Raw genomic sequence first — 26047 nt, 5'->3', positions numbered from 1 at the left:
CAGGTAGCATGCTAGTAACAACAGATAGGGGGCACTAAGCTCCAAAACTGAATATGCAGCCCCTGAGACAGTTACTACTCTGGCAGCAAAGAATAGTCTGGGACACTGTGAGGATGATGAGAAGCATGCCTAAAATTCCAAATGCCATAAGAAACAACAGGGAGACATTACTTTATACAGGTGGCCCTGTTCTAGTGGCCAGGGGTTTGCCTGGTCCTTTAACAGTAGGCAGTGGTCCAGATTTTCAGGGTCACCTGACATCACTAGGTAAGGCTCACAGCAACGAGTTTTCTAAACTTGACCTGACACCACAAGCTAGTTTGGTTTCACCCAAGGTAAAGGCCCTCCTGGGCATACAGCATGTCTGTTGAACTAAACATCAAGAAGAGAGCTGGTCAGGAGTTGACCTCGTGGGAGAAAGTGAGGTCAGAATTGAGAGAAAGACAAAGAAGTGGTGAGTGGGGGGATAAATAAAAGTACAGCAAGGCAGGCAGGTGGACCAGCCACCCCACCTGATAGGCACAGAGGAAGTTCTGTTTAGTTAGGCCCAGAGAGATGTACGGATCATTATTTTGCCCCTATCATTTTTGTATCCTCTAAACTCTGTAACCTCCTGTTAAATTTCACATTATTGTGAATACCTTTCTTTTATATATATATATATTTGGCATCCTTGGCTTTTATTTGGGCTTGGGGTCTCCTGTGTTTATAGCTCACTGCATATACAGTATGTGTATATTCACATTTATGTACAGGTGTATTGTTTGAGTATATATCCATCCATCCATTTTCCAACCCGCTACATCCTAACACAGGGTCACAGGGGTCTGCTGGAGCCAATCCCAGCCAACACAGGGTGCAAGGCAGAAACAAATCCTGGGCAGGGCGCCAGCCCACTGCAGTGTAATATATGTTTATTCACATATGCGAGTACTATACCTTTTATATCTGTGTTTAAAAATGTACACAGCATATGCATACATGTTTGAAACGTATGTAAATTTGTTTACAGTGCTATAAACTGTATTTGTATGTGTTTGTGTGTGCAAATGTAATGTACCTGTGCCTATTTGTGTATATATATATATATATATATATATATATATATATATAAGGTAAACTGTTTATGTGCAGTATGTGTGCAAGTAAAACTATATAATGTAAGTGCGCAGACCTGTACTGTTTATGTATGTATACTGTACATTATGCATGTACACAAACATGCTACATACAGAACATATTGCTACAGCATACACAGTGCCTAAGTAAATGAACACATTATATAAATACACGCGTTAAAAATACTTCATAAGTATGAGTGATATCATTTTCACAAACATATAGGAAATAATAAAGAGGACACAAAATTACACATAACAAGGAGTACTGAAAATTTTTTAGCATAGTACAAATAAATAAAACAATTCAGAAATGAAACAGTAATCAATTTCTTAAAAATCTGAAGGGAGCATAGATAATTATTTTTAATAATATTTTTAAAATAATCTACAGACAGATTTCTCCTAAATCCCCATAAATGGTTTTGTGTCTATCACTATTTTATTCAGCGCTCACTGGACCATCTGGAAAGTGAAATACAGCAAGAAAACAGCAGTAAGTCCTACCGCCCAGCTTTACACATCTTAAGCACTATTACAGCCAAGACTCAAAAGGGCCTATTTATATACCTCAATAGGCATCTCCATGTATGAAAACAGCAAAGTAAGAGCAGCAAAGAGAGACATCTTACCTGATATGCACAGTTTTCTTGGTGTACCATCTCAGTGCATCATAGAGGATGCAGACAGTGTTGTCCAGAACGATCAGAGACGCTGCTCTTTGCTATGATTTACTGCAGCTAAAAGGAGAGGAGCTTTAAGTGCTCTCTCTCTGAATCCCACACGCACACACACTCACAGATGAGTGTGCACACCAACGTACTCTCACTCTGACTGTCTGCAAGGCAAGATTCTCTCTACAGATTAAAATGGTTGCTGGTTGTGTTGCGGCTGCAGCTCGCACTGCTACAACCTGCGCAATGGCAGAGTGTATCTCCAAGGGGGACTGAGAGAAGCAGGGTGGGAGGGAGGTAGATAAACACACACATACAGGGAGGGAGGGAGTGAGCTTTAATACGATCTATCTGACCATACCATGGGGGAGGGGAGTCGGCCCATCACTAACACAATCAGCCAATTATACTATAGTCAGTGAGGGAGAGAGGGAGCGGGAGCAAAAGATCAAGTCTGAGATGGGTGTGACCTTCTGGTGCCCAGGAGAGACAAGCAGAGGGGGAGAGAGAAGGGAGAGCTCAGTCAAGTGGAAAAGTCTCAGGGCTCACACAAAAAAGGGGGAATATTTAGGCTGAACAACTTGCCTCCACCAGCCAAAAAATGCCACTGGGCCACATTCGCTTCCCTGATAACTCTTCAACCTGTAGCATTTAAACATGTCTTGGGAAGGGAACAGTATTTTATTATGAACAGACATATTTTTCTATTTGCTAAGGATTTAGCTCCAATAAAAAATGATGTGATGGCATAATAGTCATCAGTAAAGTGACTTGAAATTCATTGTGCTGAACACTTTTCAGTGCCTGACAATTCAACTCCATACATGACTATTAGGCAGCTGCCACACAAACACAACAGAAAAAATGTTTGGTTGCATTCTTCACTTCTCTAAAGTCCACTTATGAATTTTCAGAATCTGCTTTTTCTCTTATAGGGTTATAAAGCAAGCCAGAAGCTATCCCAGCATTATCATACACAAATACAGCAATCAGCCGTGGAAGGAATGCTGCTTGTCTGTCACATAGCTGACACTCCCTCACATAAACAAATTAGGCTAACCTGTATGTCTTTGGAATGTGGGGAGGAAATCAGTGCACTCAGTGGAAATCCACACAAACACAGGAACAAATACCAGCCTTCATACAGCTAGTGACCAGGCTTGAAATCAAAACTGGATTCCTGCAGCTGGTGTGTGGCAACATTACTAAAAATTGTCAAGTGATTCAAATAAAGAAGGACAGTAGTATTATTAAGGTAAGAAAATCTTAACCAAACAAGGGAGCTGAACTAGATAGAAGTTTAAGTGTAGAAGATGCTGTCGTAAGCATGGAATTAGAAGGTTAAGAATAAAATGTTCAATAGCAACCATATCAACAAAGCACATTTAATTTAGAGTTTGTTGTCAGAAGACAAAGTGTGATGATCCCTGTGACTCTGGTGTGCAGTTTTTGGATTGTCTGTTTTCTGTTGCCTTTACCAGTGGGACATGGACTCCATAGGACTCACCATAGCCATTGATTAGTTCAGCTATGGCTTTAAACGACTAGTACAAGCTAGAACAGCTAATTGCAAGAGAATCACTTCATGTCGAATTTAATACTATACCACTGGGAGGATATGATAGTAAATCAACCAGACACTATGAAGAAAAACAGCTGCCCAGGTTATTTAGGATTTATAGGATTTCATTGTTCAAAGCCCATGCTAATGAATGAGATACGGAAAATAGATACCCGAAAGCATCATTTTTTGACATAAAAAGTTTCATTTCCTTCTTATTTTCTTTTGTGATGGACTGGCCCCCTGTCCAGGTGTCATTCCTACCTTTCTGTATTTACATGCTTCCCCTTGGCCATATTATCCGTAGCTATGGACTGGGTTATCATTTTTATGCAGATGATACTCAACTCTATTTCAATGTTAAAAGTGGAACTTCATCAGAGCTTTCTCAGCTCACAACCTGCCTTAGTGAAATTAAAACCTGGATGGAGCAGAACTCTTTAAAATTAAATTGCAATAAAACTGAACTCCTGCAAATTGGGACTAAAATGCAACTTAATAAAATGAGCTCCTTCCCAGTCCATCTTGGCAGTGATCTCATCAGACCTGCCTCTACTGTAAAAAATCTTGGTGTCATTTTTGATTCCTCCCTCTCTTATTCTACCCACATAAATCACATTAAGAAAGTTTCTTACTTTCACCTCCGTAACATATCCCGTGTTCGCTCCTTCCTCTCCTTTTCTAACGCTGAGAAACTTGTCCATGCTTTTATCACACCCCGCATCGATTATTGTAATTCCCTACTGGCAGGTGCCCCTTCTAATCTTCTATCACAGCTCCAGCTTATTCAAAACTCAGCTGCAAGAGTCCTTACTCAAACCAGCAGCAGCGAGCACATCACACCCATCCTGCTCCGTCTTCACTGGCTCCCTGTGTCTTACAGAATCGAATATAAAATCCTACTAATAACTTACAAAGCCTTAAATAACCTCGCGCCAAACTACATCAGTGACCTTCTCCATCACTATGTGCCTGCCCACCCACTAAGGTCCTCTGATTCTGGTAATCTTGTTGTGCCCCTCATTAATCTACACTCCATGGGTGACAGGGCCTTCAGCTGTATAGCGCCCAGACTCTGGAATGACCTACCAAAATTAATCAGGTCAGCTGACTCCATGAATTCTTTTAAAAAACAACTCAAAACTCATCTGTTCAGGAAGGCTTTTAGCTCTATTTGACTTTATTACCCTTCTCTCAGTTTACTTCTCTGTCAAGATGCTAATGTAACCTGTGTGTGTGTGCGAGACCATCAATTATGTTGTCTGTTTCTTTTTTTTTTCAGAATTCACTGTCTTAATCTTCTTTATTTATTTATCTGGTTTGTACAATGCTATATACTGTATACGCTGCCGTTCTTTATTATATTCTATAAGTGCCTTGAGCATGGGAAAGGCGCTATATAAATAAAATGTATTATTATTATTATTATTATTATTATTAAGCTAGATGATTACTAGGCTAGGCCCAGCTACCCTGTGACCCTGCTCCTGTTCCAGATTTCCAAGTGGGTTAAGAAAATGGATGGATAGTTGGGTTAACTTCCTTAAGTTTACCTTTATTTTGTTGTTTTCCTTTGGGTGCTACTCTTTTCCTCCCACATTCCCAAAGATGCCATTTTCAGTTTAACTGGTGATTCCATATTGAACTCAGTATGAGTGTTAGTGTGGGTGTGTGAGTGAGTGACCAGATCCTGTGATAGACAGGCAGGCACCTTGTTCAGAGCTGGTCCTTACATTGCATCCAGTGCGAATGGAATAGATTTTGGGCCCTCTTAACATAGGTTAAAGAATATTATTTTTTGTTATATTAGAATTGAGCAGACCACTTAGGCAATTAAACTTGCTTGGTAAGCTGTCCTGCTATCTGATCCAGGTAGTTTTTGTTAAATCTACCAAGGTTTCTTCAACTGCATGATTCAGGAGTTTGTTCCTGATTTCTATAATCTGTTGTGTGAAGAAATTTTTCATTGCTTACAAAGAAGGTCTGAAGGTACAGTATGATTGCCAGTTATGTAAATTCAGTTTGTGGGATGCAGTATATTTAAGTCTAGGAGAGAGGTACCTTATGAATTCTATACCGCTAAGCACCTTTGTAATGTCAGCAAGTTCTGACATATCTATATCTAAACCCTATAACACATCTCACCCTGGTAACTCTAATTATAAAGCACGGAATGAGAGTGATTTGCAGATCTTTGAGCTCCAATAGCTATCCTTAAAATCAATGTGAAAATACTAAATGTGTTTCCAGTGGCAATTTTATCAGGTCAGCAGGGTCCTAATTATCCAACAACTACTGCAAAAATGTGTTCCTAAAATTGACTAATGTATTATTTGCTCAAATGTATTGTTTGCAAAATGAACCGCTAAAGATCTTTGAAACCTAGTGGTGCAATCTAGTCTATCAGAGTTGCATTTCAGAGTTGCTTTGCACATCCGACTTCCTGTAGTACTCATTCTTATTGTAACCAGGTGAGATTTGCTTTGTGTGGTGAGTCAAATGCTCAACATACTGTCAACTCCTGGGGGGCAGCAAAGGTTCTTAGTGACCAATGAAATAGCAAAAGGCTAGAGAGACGGCCATCATATCCAATCAAGTGCAGCCCCATCAACAAAAAATTAACGAGCACTTTCTAGATACCGCCAGCATATGCACTAGCTCCTGCCCAACCTATAATTGAATTAAATGGGCTTAAAAAGGGGTTGGGTGTATTTTGTTTGGGTCTAGAAGAAAGGTTGCTTAGTTTCCAATATATATCATTAATTTAGTACAAAAAAGATGATCACACATCATATCATGTTACAAGGCAATGCATTCTCTCTGCAAACAAAGACCCACTTATCTGCGATATTCAATACTGATTAACTGGCGAACAGTTCAGATCATAATAGTCCAATTTCATCTTCACTTACTGAGCTCACAAGTTAAGCTCACCTAACTGCCCTTTTGCAGAAGAAAAAAAAGGGATACATTTCTTAACAATCTTGAACTGGCTCCAATTTCTACCGACTTTGTGACTAATGTACCCCAGTAGACTTAATGAGCTCAAAGCCAATCAATGCTTTCCTGGAATATATTTTTTTCAAAGAGACAATGATCACCTGCAGTTATACATTTCAGGCAATGCAATATACCTCCATAGACAGAGCATAACTGAAAAAATAGGATGCCTGTGTTGCCTGCTGCAAGATGAGAGATATTGAATCTAGCATTTAAAATGTATTCTAAATGAAATTAAACAATGGAAACATTAAAAGTAGGGTTACTCAGTTCCTGTGGATGCAAAATTTTGCTCCAGCCAATCAGAGGCTTTAGGTGGTCTCCTATCGCTATTAAACATACTTTTATTTCTTAAGATTTACTTTTATTGTTTCAGTTCAGGAATTCACAAAATATTGTTTTGCCATTTTATAGTATTTTAGCAAAACAGAAAAATAACACAAGTAGCTTTCCCTTTTCAGCATTCATTGTAAGGATTAGGGCAGCAGCCTCACAGCTCAAGAGTCCTGACATCAAGTATTGGCCAAGCCACTATCTTTGTGAACTCTGCATGTACCCGCAATATACTTGTTTTTTATTTTTTATTTCATTTGTTTAGATACACTTTTTTCAGACTGTTTGTCATCTTAATTGTATTTAAGATGATAATTAGTAAATAGAGCTACAAATAAAAATGGATGGCAAAAAACAGCAGCAACTTTAGGCCCACTACTATGTTTTATTAAAAATGCAAGCATTAGTCTCCATTATTACCTATTGTCCACACTACATTGGCATTTTTAATTTGTGAGAAAGGAGACAATACACTTTTCCAGAGCTACATACGTCTGAAAACACAGCCTTACTGTTGTGGTGTAGACAGTTGACAATGCAGATTTTTTAAAACACAGACTCTAATTGTGTTCTCAATTGCTCATGCTTATTACATAGCCATTCCCTGATTGGATCCTGCTCATTACAACATCTTATTCCCTGACTGGTCAAATTCCTGTACCACAAATACTACACCTGCAGGGCTTCTTCCTAAAACACCTGCCCCAAATTTCTCCAGTCCATGTGTTTTAAACCACCTCCAGAGTTTCAGGAAAAGAGCAAAAGATACTGAACAAAAGACGACGCTGAGAGAAAATAAAAAAGCCAAAATTACTTCTATCCATTCAGGAGATCAGTAACACAAGATACATGAAGCTTAATAATTAAATTTGCACGTTGTAATAAGCACAGTGACAGTGGAAACAGACAGACAGACATGTAAATCACCACTGTTACTGGGCTTCACAAATTTGAGAAGTGCCTTTGTCTGTTAAAATATCTTTCTGTCATTTTAATTATTACATCACTAAATGACACAGCAACAGCAAACTGAGTTTAGATAAGCATTGTAGTCTATGGATATACAACGAGTTAATACAATGCAGCTATTTTGTCATTGCATATTTCCAATTAAACGGTAATGTTAAATTTCTTTAGTTATTTGTTTACACATGCAGTCAGAAGATACATGTTGTGGTGCAGCCTTGTCCGTGCTTTACTGGTGTTGTTAAACAGATTTGTTGATTTTGGTGTTTTGAATAGTGAAATCTGCATCTCATTTGGCTACTTGTTATCAGCTCTCTTAACGGCACTCCTTTTGCTGGAGTGTGACACCCTGTTTACTTCAAATGCATATTTTGCAGTTTATATTTTCGTGAATATAGCTGCCAGTTCTTTCAAGCTTACATCGACTCCTACACTATTGTTGTAATACCAAACAACAGAGAGCACACACCGCACTTGCAACAACATATCGTTCATGATTACTATTTGTCCATTGATGCTGTCAAATGTCAATATACTGTATAACCTGATGCTGCAGAAAGGTTTTTCCCTTGCAACAGGTTATGTTTATTTTTAAAATAGGCAATGTGCTCTCTGCACACATGACACACATTTAAATGTCTAATGTCTAATAAACAGAAGCTTGCTGTCTGTTGTATCAGGTTAATGAGAGAACCCATGGTCTCTGCAGTTCAAAATCACCACCCCTGCTTTGAGTGCGGACTTCATCAGGCATTGGATTGGTTTAGAAATATGACACTCGGTGAGCTGTCTAATTTTTCCCACCCACTTTTAAGTAAAATGAATTCATGGTTGTCTCAAGGCATATACTGTATATAATATGTTTGGCTACAGGTAGACTACTATTTACCACACATTTCAACAGGGAGCTCAAGAAGAAGACCATGAATATATATGTCTGTCACAGACGCTGAGAAATGAAGATAATGACACAAGGTATCTCTCTATTAATAATTTAGAATAACTGCCAGAAAACATAAAATTAAAAAAAGTAAAAAACATAAAAAATCATCTAAACTATTGTCAATATCCACTTATTCCAGATCAGTGTCATGGACAAACAGAAGCTTTCTCAGTAGGAGTCAAACCTAAGTGGCACAACACTATGGCACAGTCGCATGGTATATCTTTGGCTTGTAGGGAATCTAGAGTTCTTCTCACAAGAATATAGGAAAAGCATGTACATTTCTCACAAGTGAAACCACAACTGAAGCAGCTCAAAAATGGTATCAAGTGGCAACAAAGTTATATTCAAATTTTATTTGCGGCGAAGGGTATCCATGTATCCTAACTGCATTGTTACACCTCTTCGGACTGGTTTTATTGGGTTAATTTATCTATGTGGTCTAGATAAAATATAATGTGAGAAAAAATTGTTATATAAAAGCTGTTTCCAGTTTAGCATTTTGCAGGATGTGAAATGTCTCACATTAGGTAAACAACACTTAGAGGTAGGAGACAGTTGTGGGAAACTGGATACTAATACATTAGGATATTCTGCAAAGCCTAACGTTCCTTGGGAACTGATGTTGCACGTTACCAACACATTGTTTATGAGCTGCTCATCTGCATCAGTGCTCTTGGTGGTAACCTCAGAGCTTTGTAGCTAAGCAACTGCCATGTTTTACATTTCAAAGCCTTTGGTACTGGAAATTCATATGCTTGATATGCAGATACTAACAACTCACACAATTCCAGCTCCTTACAGCCTGTTCTTCTGGGAAGTTTGGGATACTCATTGTCTGAATTCAGTCCTGTTATTTAGTCAACTATGACCTCATAGTCAGATTTTCCCTATTCTAGTATTCCCTATTAGCTCTTTTACTTTCATTACATAATTTGTTAGCAGACCCTCACAACAGAGCCCGTATGTTCCTTTCTGACTGGGATTACTTCAGCTGAAGTTTACCTTTCTCGGACATCTTACATGGATCATTTTACACTTACAGTATAAAACACTCTGTTTACTTGTCATAGATTTACAGTAGGCCTATTTATTCATCTTATCCATTTTATTACTCCAACTCATCCCAATAACAAGGCATCCTTAAAAGAGAGGAGTTATACAGTAAATCTCTTTAGAATAATACTAAATACCTTGCACCCTGTTACTTCTGGGATAGACTTCAGCCCCTCGCTTCACTCCTCAGGATTAAGAAAACAGGAAAATAATATATGATCCAGAGCATCAGTCCATATTTGCCCACTCAAAAGTACTCTTTTCAAGTGGGTATGTTATCTATTTTTTAAATAACTAACTGAAGTATCTACCATTGCCTGGGCATATTTGTAGAATGGGTTAAGAAAAGGAAGCAAAGGTTAGGTTTTTTTAAATAGTCACCCCATTGTTATTACTAGTTGTCCCTTTCTGTCATTTACACTGGCTCTCTATCAATGTCTCTGCTCTTGTGAGTCTAGAATTTGTTCTTTTGGGTCTGTTTGGGTTCTAGAATTGTGATAACTTTTTGATGGGTTGTACAGTCATGGCCAAAAGTTTTGAGAATGACACAAATATTAATTTTCACAAAGCTTGCTGCCTTAGTTTTTATGATGGCAATTTGCATATATTCCAGAATGTTATTAATTGCAAAGTCCCCCTTTGCCATGAAAATGAATTTAATCCCAAAAAACCCATTTCCACTGCATTTCAGCCCTGCCACAAAACGACCTACTGACATAATTTCACTGATCCTCTCGCTAACACAGGTGAGAGTGTTGACAAGGACAAGGCTGGAGATCACTCTGTCATGCTGATTGAGTTAGAATAGAGAGGTTCAATTGCTGTGAAGAAAGCTTCAGGGCACCCAAGAAAGTCCAGCAAGCACCAGGACCATCTCCTAAAGTTGATTCTGCTGCGGGATCGGGGCACCACTAGTGCAAAGCTTGCTCAGGAATGGCAGCAGGCAGGTGTAAGTGCATTTGCACGCACAGTGAGGCGAAGACTTTTGGAGGATGGTCTAGTGTCAAGAAGGGCAGCAAAACAGCCACTTCTCTCCAAGAAAAACATCAGGGACAGACTGATATTCTGCAAAAGGTACAGGGATTAGACTGCTGACAACTGGGGTAAAGTCATTTTCTCTGATGAATTCCCTTTCCGATTGTTTGAGGCATCCAGAAAAAAGATTGTCTGGAGAAGAAAAGGTGAGCGCTCCCATCATTCCTGTGTCATGCCAACAGTAAAGCATCCTGAGACCATTCATGTGTGGGGTTGCTTCTCAGTCAAGGGAGTGGGCTCACTCACAATTTTGCCTAAGAACACAGCCATGCATAAAGAATGGTACCAAACCATCCTCTGAGAGCAACTTCTCCCAACTATCTAAGAACAGTTTGGTGAAAAACATGGCCTTTTCCAGCATAATGGAGCACTGTGCCATAAGGCAAAAGTGATAACTAAGTGGCTTGGGGAACAAAACATTGAAATTTTGGGTTCATGGCCAGGAAACCCCCTAGACCTTAATCCCATTGAGAACTTGTGGTCAATCCTCAAGAGGTGGGTGGACAAACAAAAACCTACAAATTCTGACAAACTCCAAGCATTGATTATGCAAGAATGGGCTGCCATCAGTCAAGATTTGGCCCAGACGTTGATTGACAGCATGCCAGGGTGAATTGCAGAGGTCTTGAAAAAGAAGGGCTAACACTGAAAATATTGACTCTTTGCATAAACTTAATGTAATTATCAATAAAAGCTTTTGAAACTTATGAAATGCTTGTAATTATACTTCAGTATACCATAGAAACATCTGAGAAAAAGCAGCAAACTTTGTGAAAACCAATACTTGTGTCATTCTCAAAACGTTTGGCTACGACTGTAACAATGATTGTTATCATGTCTAATTCAACCTCTTAGTTCAAGCTGGACATTTCGTAGGGCTTAAATTATGAAGAAAAGCTAACAAAGCCGGTGTTAAACAACCCTTTGATCATCCCTTGTGTTGCACTGCACTTCCACTCTCGATCAAGCCTCACCCAACACCCCAATACAAAAGTGTATTATACCCCTTTTTATAATACAGTAGACAAAAGCAGTATGCAGTGTTGCCCCAGTAAGTAATGTTAACCTCTGGTCATTTTGTCTGCTAGTCTTGCTTCAGTCTGTTCAGACGTTTCACTTGGCACTGGACTGCACACTGTAGCACAATCGGAAAAAAATACACTGGGACCTCAAAGGTCAAAATTTTCAGTTCCAAAGTAATCTACTAGATGGCAACTACCAAAATGTGGTGCAGATTGGTCAATAAATGTAGGATTGTGTAGGAAACATACAGACAGACAGGCTTTCCATTTTATATATATATATATAGATACTCTGGTCAAAGGTGAAGTGGTAGTATATTTCACTTCATCCCCTTCAAATAAAAGCCATTGTCATTCTCTAGCTTTACACTGCCTAATTTGTCTTTGTGTAGTTTCTCTTTCTGACATAAGGAAGTTTTTCAGTACCTACGGATAGCTAACTTGGCTACAGAAAGAGCAGTTGAAAATAAAGGTAAATCAGTTGATAAAAATTTGTTTTAATTAAAAGATATTATAAATATTTGTTTTTTGGTTGTATGATGGTGGAGTGGTTATTACTACTAAATTTTAACTCCATGGACCAACCAAGCCAGTTTCTGTGTAGAGTCTGCACACATATCCCACATTCTTATAGATTTTCTCTGGGTACTTGGGTTTCCACATCTCAAAGAGTGTATGTTAAGTCAATGTACATATAAGGCTGATGAAGTAATTGTGGGCATGGGCATATCAATAAGAAATATTTACAAGAAAGGGCCCTTGACCCAAACACAAATCTTCAATCCATATACTCTTTAACTTTTGCAAAAGACCTGAAGATTTCTCTGAATAAATATGTTATTAAATTACTTCATGTATTTATTGTTCTGTCTGACCAACATATTCCCTTCATAATGTTAAACAAGTCTATCATGACACCTATTTATCTTTGATCAAAATGAAAAGATTCAGTTCCTTCAGTCTTTCCACATTGCCTGTATCCCTCAGTACTAGCATAAATTTAGCAGTTTCTTTGGACTTACTCCAGTGCTGTTATATTGTTTTTGTAATATGGAAAACAAAGCTATTAACAGTATTTGAGGTGACCATAACAAGTGCACTACATACCTTAAGAGTCCACTCCTTTGGTTTGTATTCGGCACTTTACATTCTGCAGTCCAACATTTGTCTAGTCACTGTCAGCTTGTAGACAGTGACAAGTCAACTATGATTGTTCAGACTTTGTCACAGTGTATGTTCAAATGTCAGTTAGCCTCCCACTCCCCATGTAATTGTACTGAATGTTTTACTTCCTATATGTAAAGGTTTACATGGATCTACAGTAGTCTTCATCTGACACATTTCTGCTCAAGTCTGAATTCTGTCCAGGTCCTTCTGTTGTAACCCTAAGGTTTCTACAAATGCACTTGATTTGGTGTCACTGGTAAACTTAACCAGTTGGTTATTTACTTCTTTAATATGATCATTTATATACAATCCCCATTTTTAAAATGCTGGACAGTATGGAAAAAGGAGTAACTTGTAAATTTCTTTCGACTCTTATACAAACAAACATAAGCATAAAGACAAGGTATTTCATACTTTACCTAATCAACCACATTGTTTTTTGAAGGTATAAGATTAAGAAATTGATGTCTGCAATATGTTCCAAAAAGGTTGAGATGGGCTAGTATAGAACTTATAATGACGTGACAGAATTTGAAATAACAAGGAAATATGAAGCAGATGAAGTGGTCCTGTTATAGCATATAAGGATACTTCAAGAAAAGGCCTAGTCATTCAACAGCAAGTATTGGTCAAGGCCTGCCAATTTGCCAACAGATGTGTCAGCAAATAATTCAGCACTTTCAGAACAATGTACCCCAAAGACAAATTGGTAGGATTTTGGGCATTTCACCTTCTATAGTGCACAATATTAATAAAAGACTACAAGAATCTGATCAGATTTTAGTGAATAAAGGGCAAGGCAGAAAATCACTTCTGAATATGCATGATCTCAGACGTTACTTTCTAAAAAACCATTGTGCATCTGTAATGGCTATCATGACATGAGGTTGGGAATACTTTTGTAAAACATTGTCAGTCAACACCATTTACTGCTATGTTCAAAGATGCAAGTTAAGGCTTTACTATGCAAAATAGAAGCTACCAGCCAACCCGCGGCGTAGCATACGCTGCATAATTATGTATTGATGGGTGAACACTTCCTGAAAGACACAGTTGTCCAAATGGGGTGGGTTTGAGGATATGACTGTAAGTGAATGCAAAGATGGAACTCTGGAGAGAGGGCGGGGAAGCGGGCCCGAGAGGTTTCGGGTCCTAACCGTCCAACGACGGGTTGGCACAACCGGTAACGATCCTTCCACAGGTTCACCTACGGAACCCGTGTTAGGACATTTACATCCTCTAGATAGGCAAGTTCGATCGTCTGACGCCCATTCCGCCCCCACCATTCTAGTCTGCCGATTTATTAAGTCATCTGTTAGTCATTGTTCAGTACGCACTGCCTGCTCATGTGTCCGCCCCCAACTCCTCACCTGCATTGCTTTCGTCTGTGTACAGTCCACATGCACTTGTGAGTCACGTTGACTGTTCATTTTCCACACACCGCCACAGTCGCATGCACCTGTGAGCCACATTCGGGCTGGGTGAGGTTTCTCGTGTTGAGTCAAATTAAGCCACAGGCTCCACACCTGGTGGTGCCCTTCTGTCAATTCCTTTCAGTTTCAGCTTTGCAAGCATACTCCTCCCGGAACCCAAAGACTTTGGTTACCCGGTTGGCTGCCCGGCGGGTCATGGGAATAATGCCACCGGATCGCCAGTCGGCATCGTGTATGGTCGGAACTACGACGGTATGTGATCTTCTTCGAACCTCCGACTTTCGTTCTTGATTAATGAACACATTCTTGGCAAATGCTTTCGCTTTCGCGCCATGGTCGGCTGTTTAGTGAATTGTTGGTGGGCGGGGCTCTGTGAGTTGGCGGGCGTGGCTGTCTTGTGTGCATCTTGCTTGCCATGGACTTAGTGAATTATATATATAGATACATCAACACTGTTCTGAAGTGCCACTGACTTCTCTGGGCTCAGTCTCATCTAAATGGAATGTAGCACAATGGAGTCATGTTTTGTGGTCTGACGAGTCAAAATTGGAAAAGTTAACCATTGTGCTCTCTGGGCTAAAGTGGAAAAGGACAATCCAAGCAGTTATCAGCATCAGGTCCAAAGGTCAGTTTCTGTCATAGTGTGGGGTGTGCCAATGCCCAGGACATCTGTGAGGGCAATCTTATTGCAGAAATGATGCCATCTAGAGACTGGCTTTCCTAAGGGACATCTGGGCATTTTCCAACTGGACAACAGCAAACCACAATTTGCCTGCATAAGCACAGTAAGGGTATGAGATTGACCTGTTTGCAGTCCTGACTGATTGATAATGTATGGTAAATTATAAAGAGCAATATATGGCCATCAAGGCTCTATATAGTTACACAGCTGAATACCTGCATAATGGAAGAATTTGGGGAAAATTACTGCTTACTAAACTTAACCAACGGGTATCTTCAGTGTTTAAACACTTATTAAGTGTTAATAATAGAAATTGTGAGTTACACAGAAGTAAACACTCAACTATCCCAACTTTTTTAGAATGTGTTGAAGTCATCAGATCTGACATGAGGTTATATTTTCAAAAATCAATTAAATTCACAACGTAAAACATCAAATAATGTGTTGTTGTAGTGTTCTGAGTATACAGTAGTACATTTGAATAGAATTTACATACAACTCATTTTGTTTTCATAAGCATTTTCCATACCATCCCATCATTGTTGAACTGGGGTTGTAAGTTAAAAAGTGCAATGGCCCCATCACTGATCTCTGAGGGACAGCACTTTTAGCACCATTTGAAAAAAACTCCTCACACCATAGCTTTCCTTTGCTTGGTGTGTTAAAGCCAATTTTGCATCCTAAACAGTTTGAGAATTTCCACCCAGCAGACTGTTGTTGCCCCATTCAGGACAGCAAAGATTAGGTGTCAGCCCTGATAAATCTCCTCAGTGTTTTAAGTGTATTTAAAAATGAATTAATGAGCATTAGAGTGTCATACATATTCAAATTATTAAAATATGTAAACTCTTCATGTCTGCTTCTTCTGGCTACACTAGGCACAAGGCATGAAACCACCCTGGACAGAATGCCAGTTGATCACAGGGCCTGGCCAGTCACACAGTCAGTGATTTGGATTTGTCAGTTAACTCGACCAGTGTGTCTTTGGAGATGTGGGAGGGAAACCGGATTATACAGACAGAAACTCGCATAGCCATGGGGAGAATGTACAGACTTCACACAGACGACAACTGGGTACTGCGTTTGTGTCAACAACATTACCTACTGTGCTCTTGTGAACCTAAACAAAGCTGTTCTTATTTTACTTACTTACAGTATGCCTTTAACATTTTGAGGTAGCACTCTTTCTATTGAGCACTTTTAACTCATTGGCATATAAAGTGAGGGCTTCCCAATTTTAAATTAAATTAACATTCTAACGCCTGAAATATTTAGGGCACAACAGAATCAAGAATTAAAATTAGGACATTGTTTCTTAATCATATTGAGAAGTGTCCTTTGTCTAAATGAAAATATTAATTATGGGACAATTCTGCCTTCTCACAGACCAGGCCTAGTTTTGCTGAGACCTTGTTGTGCTTTAGAAAGACAACCTATTATGATTTTCTTATTGTAAACTATCTTGGAAAGCATTTATTTATTTTTTTAAGGAGGCCAAAATAGTTAGAGTTTGAGTTAGAATATTTTTTAATTAGGCAGCTGTGGAGCTTTTCATTGACAGATATGAAAAGACAAAACAAATGTGCAATTAAAATGTATAATCCGGAATGTATCGTAATCATTCCTTCCAGCCTGCATGATTTGGAATGACAAGTAGACGGTGCCTACAGGCACATAGAGCACAAAGACAGATGTCAAGTCTTGACTAGGTTGTAGACCACTTCATTGCACACAAAGACTCAGGTTACATCCACAGTACAGTATGTTTATCTCCATCCATACTAGCATTTTTACATCATTTAGGAAAGTAGCTCCATCCACACCAAAATGACAAGAGGTGTTTGCCAACACTGGACATGCACCATCACCGGAAAATTCTTGAAGGGACGTTAACACTGCTAACCACGGGATTTCTCGCAAAACTGTAGTGACTAGTAAATTATTTGCTTTTTGCACATGTAAGAAGTATTCAAACTGTATAAAACGCATACAGGTAAACCACACAAGTGCCATCGACAGCAACTCTTCTATGTACGCTATGTGGAATGTGGTTTTCTTCTGTGAAGGGTGACCAATCAGGGAATGAGATGTTATAATGAGCAGGAGCCAATTAGGGTAGAGCCACATAATAAGCACAACCCAATCAGAGTCTGCCTTTTCAAAAATCTTCATTTTCACCTGTTCACATTACAACACTGAGTCGGTGTTTTCAGAAGTATATGGCTATGAAAAGCATTTTCAAAAGTCTCCATTTTTGGGAGTTAAAATGTAGGGGTGGTGTGGATGAAAGGCGAAAACAAACACTAATGTCTGCATTTTTAAATAAAAATGTGGTAGTGTGGACGAGGCCTCACTTGTATACATAGAGGCAATTTTAGAGTTGCCAATCAACCCAATATACAAATGTTTGAAATGTGGGAGGAAACTCAGGGAAAACTCACATAAGACATGGAGAAAATATGCAGACTCTACATTCCAGACAGTCAGAAACTCAATTCAAAATCTATCAGTGTTTTTACATGTGCTTTAATAACCAGTGTTCCTACTACAAATCATCAGTGGCTCAGGTAGAGGATGTAAAAAAGGAACAGATTCAATTTACTTCACAGCACATGAAAAACAAAAGTAATTTCTAAAACTAAACAAAATTATCAAAGGCTCCATGCTAGTTTTCCGATTCTTGGAGACCGATGATAACGTTTAAGTCTTTTCTGAGCAGTTTAATGACGTCGGAGCATTTTGCCAAATGAGAACTCTGTTATTGCACTCGCACATGTAAATGGAGGTTTGGAAGAGTCCAGGTTTCTGCTTTACCTGGGTTACTCACCTTACCCTGGTTATGTGTGTCCATGTAAATGCACTCTACAGTAGTCTAAAGCTTATGCACAGGTTTCAGCTAATATATAATAACCACAATTTGTGAAACTTCAGTTTTTGAATTATGAATATGCACCCACTCATGTATCAACACTGATGTCTCTATGCTGCTTACTAAAATGGTGTCATAAGCACAAAAAACCCAACAAAATATAATAATTTTAGACAATGTGAGTTAATACTAAACCACATATGCATCACATAAGAGCACATGCTGACCATTGGCAATCTGCATACTGAAATTGTTTGGACTGCTCTATAATAAATACACCATCTATGCCTGTTTTATTATTTGTTAACTAACTGTCATAACTAGAAGTATCAACAGTAGGTGAGCATCTGATGATGGCAAATAAAGTCACTGTTTGTAACAGTTTCTGTGATATAGCTACATTAATCATCAGAACATTCGAACACTCTAGACGAGAACAGGCCATTCAGCCCAACAAACCTCGCCAGTCCTATCCGCTTATTTCTTCCAAAAAACAAGTCTGGTTTTAAAAATCCCCAATGTCTTACTGTCTACCACACTACTTGGTAGCTTATTCCAAGTGTCTATCGTTCTTTGAGTAAAGAAAAACTTCCTAACGTTTGTGCGAAATTTACCCTTAACAAGTTTCCAGCTGTGTCCCCGTGTTCTTGATGAACTCATTTTAAAATAACAGTCTTGATCCACTGTACTGATTCCCTTCATAATTTTTAACACTTCAATCATGTCACCTTTTAATCTTCTTTTGCTTAAACTGTATAGGCTCAGCTCTTTTAATCTTTCCTCATAACTCAACCCCTGTAGCCCTGGAATCAGCCTAGTCACTCTTTTCTGGACCTTTTCTAGCGCTGCTATGTCCTTTTGGAAGCCTGGAGACCAAAACTGCTCACAGTACTCAAGATGAGGCCTCACCAGTGCATTGTACAGGTTGAGCAGAACCTCCTTGGACTTGTACTCCACACATCGTGCTATATAACATAACATTCTGTTAGCCTTCTTAATGGCTTCTGAACACTGTCGGGAAGTCGATAGCTTAGAGCCCACTATGACTCCTAAATCTTTCTCATATGGTGTACTCTCGATTTTCCGACTGCCCATTGTGTATTCAAACCTAACATTTTTACTTCTTATGTGTAGTACTTTATATTTACCGACATTAAATTTCATCTGCCAAAAATCTGCCCAAGCCTGTATGCTATCCAAGTCCTTCTGTAATGATATAACGGATTCCAAATTATCTGCTAATCTACCTATCTTGGTATCATCTGCAAACTTAACCAGCTTGTTACTTATATTCCTATCTAAATCATTTATATTTATTAAAAATAGCAGCGGCCCTAGCACTAACCCCTGTGGAACACCACTCTTAACATCGGCCAGTTCTGATGAGGTTCCTCACACCATCACCCTCTGCTTCCTGTGTCTGAGCCAATTCTGCACACATCTAAAAACATCACCCTGAGTTCCCACTTCTTTTAATTTGATGCCCAACCTCTCATGTGGCACCTTATCAAATGCTTTCTGAAAGTCCAGATAAATAATATCATGTGCTCCACTTTGATCATATCCTTTTGTTGCCTCCTCATAGAATTCCAGCATGTTAGTAAAACACGACCTCCCTCTTCTGAACCCATGCTGACTGTTCCTAATAACTCCTGTCCTTGCCAGGTGTTGGTCAATCTTATCCTTAATAATTCCTTCCATTAATTTTCCTGTGATGCATGTTAAGCTTACTGGCCTATAGTTGCTTGGATCTGCCCTGTCACCCTTTTTATATAATGGGATGATATTTGCCATTTTCCAGTCCTTCTGAATCTCTCCAGTGTGCAGTGACTTCCTAAAAATATGTGTCAAGGGTTTATATATATATATATACTCGCTAGCCTTCTTAAGAACTCGAGGGTAAATATTATATGGTCCTGGTGATTTGTTTGATTTCAGCTTATTTAATCTGAGCAGCACTTCTCCCTCTATAATTTCCAAATCCCTTAGTACCTCCTTAGTAATCGCGTTTACCTCTGGGAGGTTATCCACTTGCTCAGTTGTAAACACCTCAGAAAAATGTAAGTTTAGGGCATCTGCTATTTCACTGTCTGTATCTTTTAATTCCTCTTTACTATTTCTGATTCACCTGTTTTCAGAAGACTGTTAGACATAACCGTATCAATATATCTTGATCTAATTCAGCGTCACTTTGGGTCAGTGCTTACGCCATCATCATTGTATATGTCATGAGGTGCCAGTCTAAGACACTGATTATGAAACCTGAGATGTTTTCACTATACTTATGACATCCTTATGCTGAAATCCTAATTAAGGAGCCTAATAATGGCTTACACGCTCATGCATGTAAGAGAGCCCCACCTCTCTACCGACTGGGCAAGGTTCGTGATCTGCTCGCTATTTCTATTGTTTGCATATTCTCACTTTGCCTGTGTGTATTTACTCTGCCTTGTTCCCACATCACACTAATGTGCATGTTAGCTTAACTGATGATGCTGAATCAGCTTGCTAATAATTCATGAGTGAACCCAGACATGACTGGCATCTCATCCAGGGCTGGGACCTGTCATTTGTTAGTGCTGCTAGCACAGACAGCCTCCAGTTTCATGAGACCCTGTAAAGGAAAATGTGGTTTCAGAAAAGAATCAGATTGATAAAAGGATGGATGGCAATACTTAATGTACTTTTAATGTACTTAAAAGTCAAATCAATACAGAATTGTGTCACTTTTGATTGACAGGGAGGGTGACCAATCACTGTTCAAACTTTTAATCAGTGGCCTTAGTTGCATTAATTCATGCAGATTACTGTTTTTAATTTGAGTTGAGTTGGTAAGTGAAAAAGGTTAACAATTTTAATTTGAGTTACAGTTATTTAAACTGGAGTTAAATCTGTAATTAAAAAAGGAAATCTGTTTAAACATGGACTGCAGCACATAGGATTTAGTTTAATCATAGACAAGTCAGTAAAGAGTGCCAGAGCCGCAGTGGGAACTAATTCTTGTAAACAAGAGCTATAAGACACACTTGAGAATGATCTCTGAAATAAATCTGCTCAGATGGCACCAGGTGCACAGTAGACACAGAGAGTGAGGGGGAATGCCTGGTAGCATTGTGCAGGTGTATGGTTAATTCCTTAGGTTTCATCCCCCTGCAACAAAAGTCCACAACTTCCTCGAAAGGCAGTGCCGCAGATGAACTGATGCAAAGCTCACAAATTCACCTTTTCAACATAAATCACTGCTTGTAAAAAAGATGTCAGACTACAACTCCAGAAAGAAGTGCAGAACAAGAAGGCCTACTGTCAGCAAAGCAGAAGATGGTCTATTAACCTTCAGAACGCTGCAAGGTTATCTGCAGCATTGGACCTCATTCAAAACATGTAAAAGGAGCCTCATGATTTAAAAGCTGGCTGTGTAAAAGCAGTTTAGTTCAATACCCTAGTCTGTAATTCTCTGAAATGTAAACTGGCAGTCTGTAGTAACAAATACTAGATGCCCAGAGACTACAAAAGAGAAAACATAATATTAGAAAACGGTCACAAAGAGGATCAAATTGAGAATCAAAGGGATATGTGCAGAAGGAATCTGCTCAGAAGATTTTAGAGAAAAAAGACACCAGGTAATGTTACAAATAATATTTGTGTTGTTATATAAGTCTCTGATAGATACTAGGGTAAAGGATAAGGAGCACAGTCTGCACAGGGGTTGCACATCCGCATGTCTGAGTTTGATTTTTCTCCAGGTACTCTGATTTTTAACTGATTACTCAAAAATGTGTGACTGACTGTGGGTGTGAATGTGAGTGTGCTCTGCAATGGGCTGGCATTCCATCCAGGGATTGTCCCTGCCTTTTTCCATTTACTGCCAGTATTGGCTCCACTTGGATTAACAGGATTTACAATTAGATGATGGATGGATGGAGTAACATGGGCTACAGGAACAGGTCAGTTGCAGATAGTAAAATGAAATAAAGATGTGTTAGCAATTTGCATTGTGACACTGCTCACACAGGAAGAGAGAGAGAGAGGAGAAGTTAGGAGCACGCCCTGATACAGTGCATTGCTGCACCCACCACATGACAAACCAACTCAGGATCCCAGATTAGGACCTGAGTACAGCCATGCAACGTGTGACACCTCAGCACCACACTAGTTCAGATGGAATGGAACCAGTATGAGGTTTTTCATGGTGGCTGGAGTGCCAATTCTGCCACCAGCCCCCAGGTTTTCCCTGCAGGTTGGTGGGCCTACATGCAGGGCTGGATGCAGATTAATGTCATACCCAGGACGGAGCAATTGCAGGTTAAGGGCCTTGCTCAAGGGCCCAATGAAATAGAGTCACTTTTGACATTGTACTTAAAATTTATATTCATGTATGCATTTTTATGCAGTGCTTTCTGGAAAGGACAAATTCAAAATTGTCAACCTAAAAGCAGTCATTCAAATTAGAAACAAACAACATATAAAGAATTATTATTGTATATTTCTCCAAAAAGACCCAAAGCATTAGAACACCATATGAATGTTTTACCAATGGAGCAGAGTCCGGTTAAATGACCTGTTTAGGGTCTCACAGTGAATCAGACATGTTGATTTGAACTAGCGGTCTTAGGGTTTAAAATCTAATGGAGTGGTTTTCCAAATCTGCTGTGGCTGCAGGTTTTTATTCCAACCAGTGTGCCATTTTACCTCAGACAGAGCTCATTGTTTAATTTAGTGGCTTTTTTTCTTGTCTTATTCTAAGTTTAGAACAGCAATGTGAGATTTACATTCTCAGAAAACTCAGAAATATTTGTATTTTTGCCACATCTTTTAAGTTTTTTTTTGTTTTTTTCATTTTAATTTCCCTTTTACTATGGAGTTTGCTTAATTAATTATATCCTATACATGACAGTTGGCAATGAGTGGAGAAGGCGGGCAACTGTCCATTATGGGGCCCTCTCACACACATCCAAACAGAATCAATTAAGCGCACACATGTACTCAGGTTGTGGCAGGAATGTGCAATCTCCAATGTGAGGCTTACTGTATTATTTACAATAATAATTAACTTGGCAGTTCTTGTTTCTATTGGCCTCTAGGTTTAAATCTTTTAACTGTTTATCTGTATATTGTTAGTGAAGAACTCCTCATTACTCTCTTGAGAAATGCTGAAATAAAGTGAGCATGAGTTTTTTCGAGTGACTGACCTATAAACATCACATCAAAACATTCTGCCACAAAAAGAATTAGACAGTGACTTGCAAGTGTGGTGCTAAACTACAGTAAAAGGTGCTTCATTAAAAACTTGATTTATTTTAGTAAGTCTTTATCTGGTGCTTTTGCTAGACACATCAACTTATTTTCCTTCCTTCCTTTTCAACAGACGAGTGGCTGTGACCAGCTACTGTTCTCTCAGTGCACACAAGACAGATGGCCTTGTGGAACCTCAGCAGTCACTTTCTGTCTGGCTTTCAACATTACTAATTGTGGTTTTGGCAGGAGTACATGGAGTAAAAGAAGGTGAAAAAAGATCCTTGTATGCAGAGTTGGAAAGAACAATGGACGTTTTTGCCATGGCAGATTACATCACCAGTTCTCATGGCCTGATCTTTCATTTTGAGAGTTTTTTTTGTTACTGTATATTTAATGTCAGTTTTTTGTATAGTGGCTTCAAACACAAAAGTGGCAATACAGACAACGAATCACACTGTTGGGACCTGCAATCCCAGTTGGTGAGCTGAAATGGCATGGCTGGGCCTCGTGGGCATAGTGGAGGCTCTGGAACTAAAAACCAGTTCCTTCAAAATGGAGCCTTTATACTGTAATTGATGGAACTGGGTGCCCAAAGCTGGATATGAAGAGTAAAAGCTACTGGGTTTCAAAGCTGCTTTGGCGAAGACTGGGGTGCTACCAGTCATTGTGAGCCTCTCACAGATACCTGACATTATATAATGCAAGCAAATTCATGAAATAAAAGCGCAGCTGGGTGGGAAGGTCATAGCAATGGAAACAGGATGAAGAGTATCAAGTTCCACCATGTTAGAAGGAGTTCCTGGAAGAAGGTAGATTGAAGGCCACATGTAATCTTCAGATTCATAATAAAGAAGTGGTTCAGCCAGTGTTCAGTAAGGCCAGACATTATGAGGAGGCTCAGGAGAGCTAGAAAACGCTGACATATGGCAGGATTAAAAGCATCATTCTCCTAGAAAATGTTTTTGATAGAGGCCAAAATAAAAGGTACCATCTGATTCCAGGCTGGAACACAGTCCTGGCAGATGCTGAAATGAAGGCTTCAGCTCATATTCAAGGTTATAATACAAATGTGGCTTAGTCCAAGATGTTTGATGGCCAACATCGTCAAAACAGGCTTGAGCAATATGACTGGGTGATGAAACTGAGATGTAAGGCCAAACAGATAGAAGACAGTACTTTCAGATCCTAGGATGGAAGGTCCACAGTTTAAAGCTTGTATGAGCCTCTGCCAATTCTATTTATGCATTTTATAATTCACTTCTAGATAAAAAAAAAATAGCTGCTAAATAAATAAGCAAGGATGCCTAAGTTGGGTAAACCCAAAAATCTAGCCACTGTCACAATACATTCCATATACACTATGAGATCATGTCCAGGCTAGAGCAGTGGGTGGGCATCACGGGTTCAGCTCTCCAATGGTTTAGGCCCTATCTCTCAGATAGAAGTTTTTGTGTCAGCATTGATGATTTTACTTCCACCTCTATTGCCCTCCACTGGGGTGTACCACAGGGCTCCATCCTGGTACCTCTTCTGTTCTCCTTGTACCTGCTGCCACTCAGCGCTATTTTCTGGAAACACAGTATTTACCTTCATCTTTATGCAGACGACTGTCAGGTTTATTTCCCTCTGAAACGCCAAGGTCCATGTTCTGTCCAGCCCCTGCTTGATTGCCTTATTGACATAAGGAGTTGGATGGCATTACATTTTTAAAATTTTAATGAGAACAAGACAGAAGTCATTCTATTTAGACCCAATGGCACCAGCGGGACTCCCTGCATTGACCTTTCCACTGTGGCTCAATTTGAGAAATCCAAATTTAGGTGTGAAAAAGGATTCCACTTTAAAACTTGATAGCCATGTGAATGCAGTGGTAAAATCTTGCTTTTTCCAGTTGTGGCGGCTGTCAAAAATCAAGCCTGTTTTGTCTAAACGCAACCTTGAAACATGCTTTTATAACATCTCGTCTAGATTACTGCAATGGGCTTCTTTTTGGAATTAGCCTCCATTGCTCGCCTAGAGCTAGTGCAAAATGCTGCTGCTCGATTTTTAACTGTCACAAGAAAGTATGAGCATGTTACCCAGATTTTGGCTTCCCTTCACTGGCTTCCAGTTCGTTTTCGAATCCATTTTAAGATCCTTTTATTTGTTTTTAAATTGTGCCCCATTTTATTTGTCGGAACTGCTGCACCCTTATGTACCGTCTCACTCTCTCAGGTCAGCAGGCTTTTACGTGTTCCCAAGGCACAATGCAAATTCTGAGGTGGTCAGGCTTTTTCAGTTGCAGCCCCAAAACTCTGGAATGATTTGCAATTGCACATTAGGCAGGCTTCTACACTAGCTGTCTTTAAATCTTATTTAAAAACAGACTTTTACTCTCTGGCTTTTAACCCAGTATGATATGTTGCCTATCTGTATACTTTTTATTATGAATCTCTTCAGCTCTTATGTGTTTATGTATTTCTGTTTCGTTTACCCTTTGGTTATTGTGTGTCTGATATGTTGGGTTTTAATTGTACAGCATTTTGGTCAGCCTTGATGTTGTTTTTAAAGTGCTTTATTAATAAATAAATAAATAAAAATGAAGGTGAAAAAAATGTAAATATAATTTGAGGCAAATCCTGATGTCCTGATGATGTTCATTAAAATATCACTTTGGTCATCTTAATAAGAACCAAGGTGTTCTCCATTCCACTGACCACTAAGCTGCATCTCCTGCTATATTGTCCATTGCCTTTATGTTGAGAATCCAGTGAATCATAAGAATCCAGGTGATACTAGAAACCTTGGTGGCCAGATTAGACTCCATCCGTCACTAAACCGTTTGTCCAAAAAATTTAAATTTTTGCAATTACTCACATTTATGGTTACTCTTTTAGGATATTAGTTACCTTTAGGGCACCTAGGCTCATTATTGTTATACATCAGTCAACTTCCTCTTTGTAATATAAACCTG

At 39.1% G+C, this 26047-nt stretch overlaps 1 protein-coding gene across 6 annotated transcripts in view; it reads right to left on the bottom strand.

Annotated features, from left to right (window-relative positions):
• The window catches only part of schip1 (schwannomin interacting protein 1), a 982269-nt gene that overhangs the window by 66898 nt on the left and 889324 nt on the right, over positions 1-26047 (bottom strand). The window contains exon 1 of one of the 6 annotated variants that reach the window (XM_028794447.2): positions 1751-2070. The exons of the other annotated variants lie outside the window; for them this stretch is intronic. Coding sequence (XP_028650280.1) covers positions 1751-1780 — 30 coding nt within the window. The 5' untranslated portion in view covers positions 1781-2070. Of the gene's footprint in view, positions 1-1750; positions 2071-26047 lie in introns of those variants that run through there. 6 annotated transcript variants of the gene reach the window in all.

Source organism: Erpetoichthys calabaricus, chromosome 2 (genome assembly GCF_900747795.2).
Source record: "Erpetoichthys calabaricus chromosome 2, fErpCal1.3, whole genome shotgun sequence".
Lineage (NCBI taxonomy): Eukaryota > Metazoa > Chordata > Cladistia > Polypteriformes > Polypteridae > Erpetoichthys > Erpetoichthys calabaricus.
This window is presented reverse-complemented; position numbering and strand designations above follow the sequence as displayed.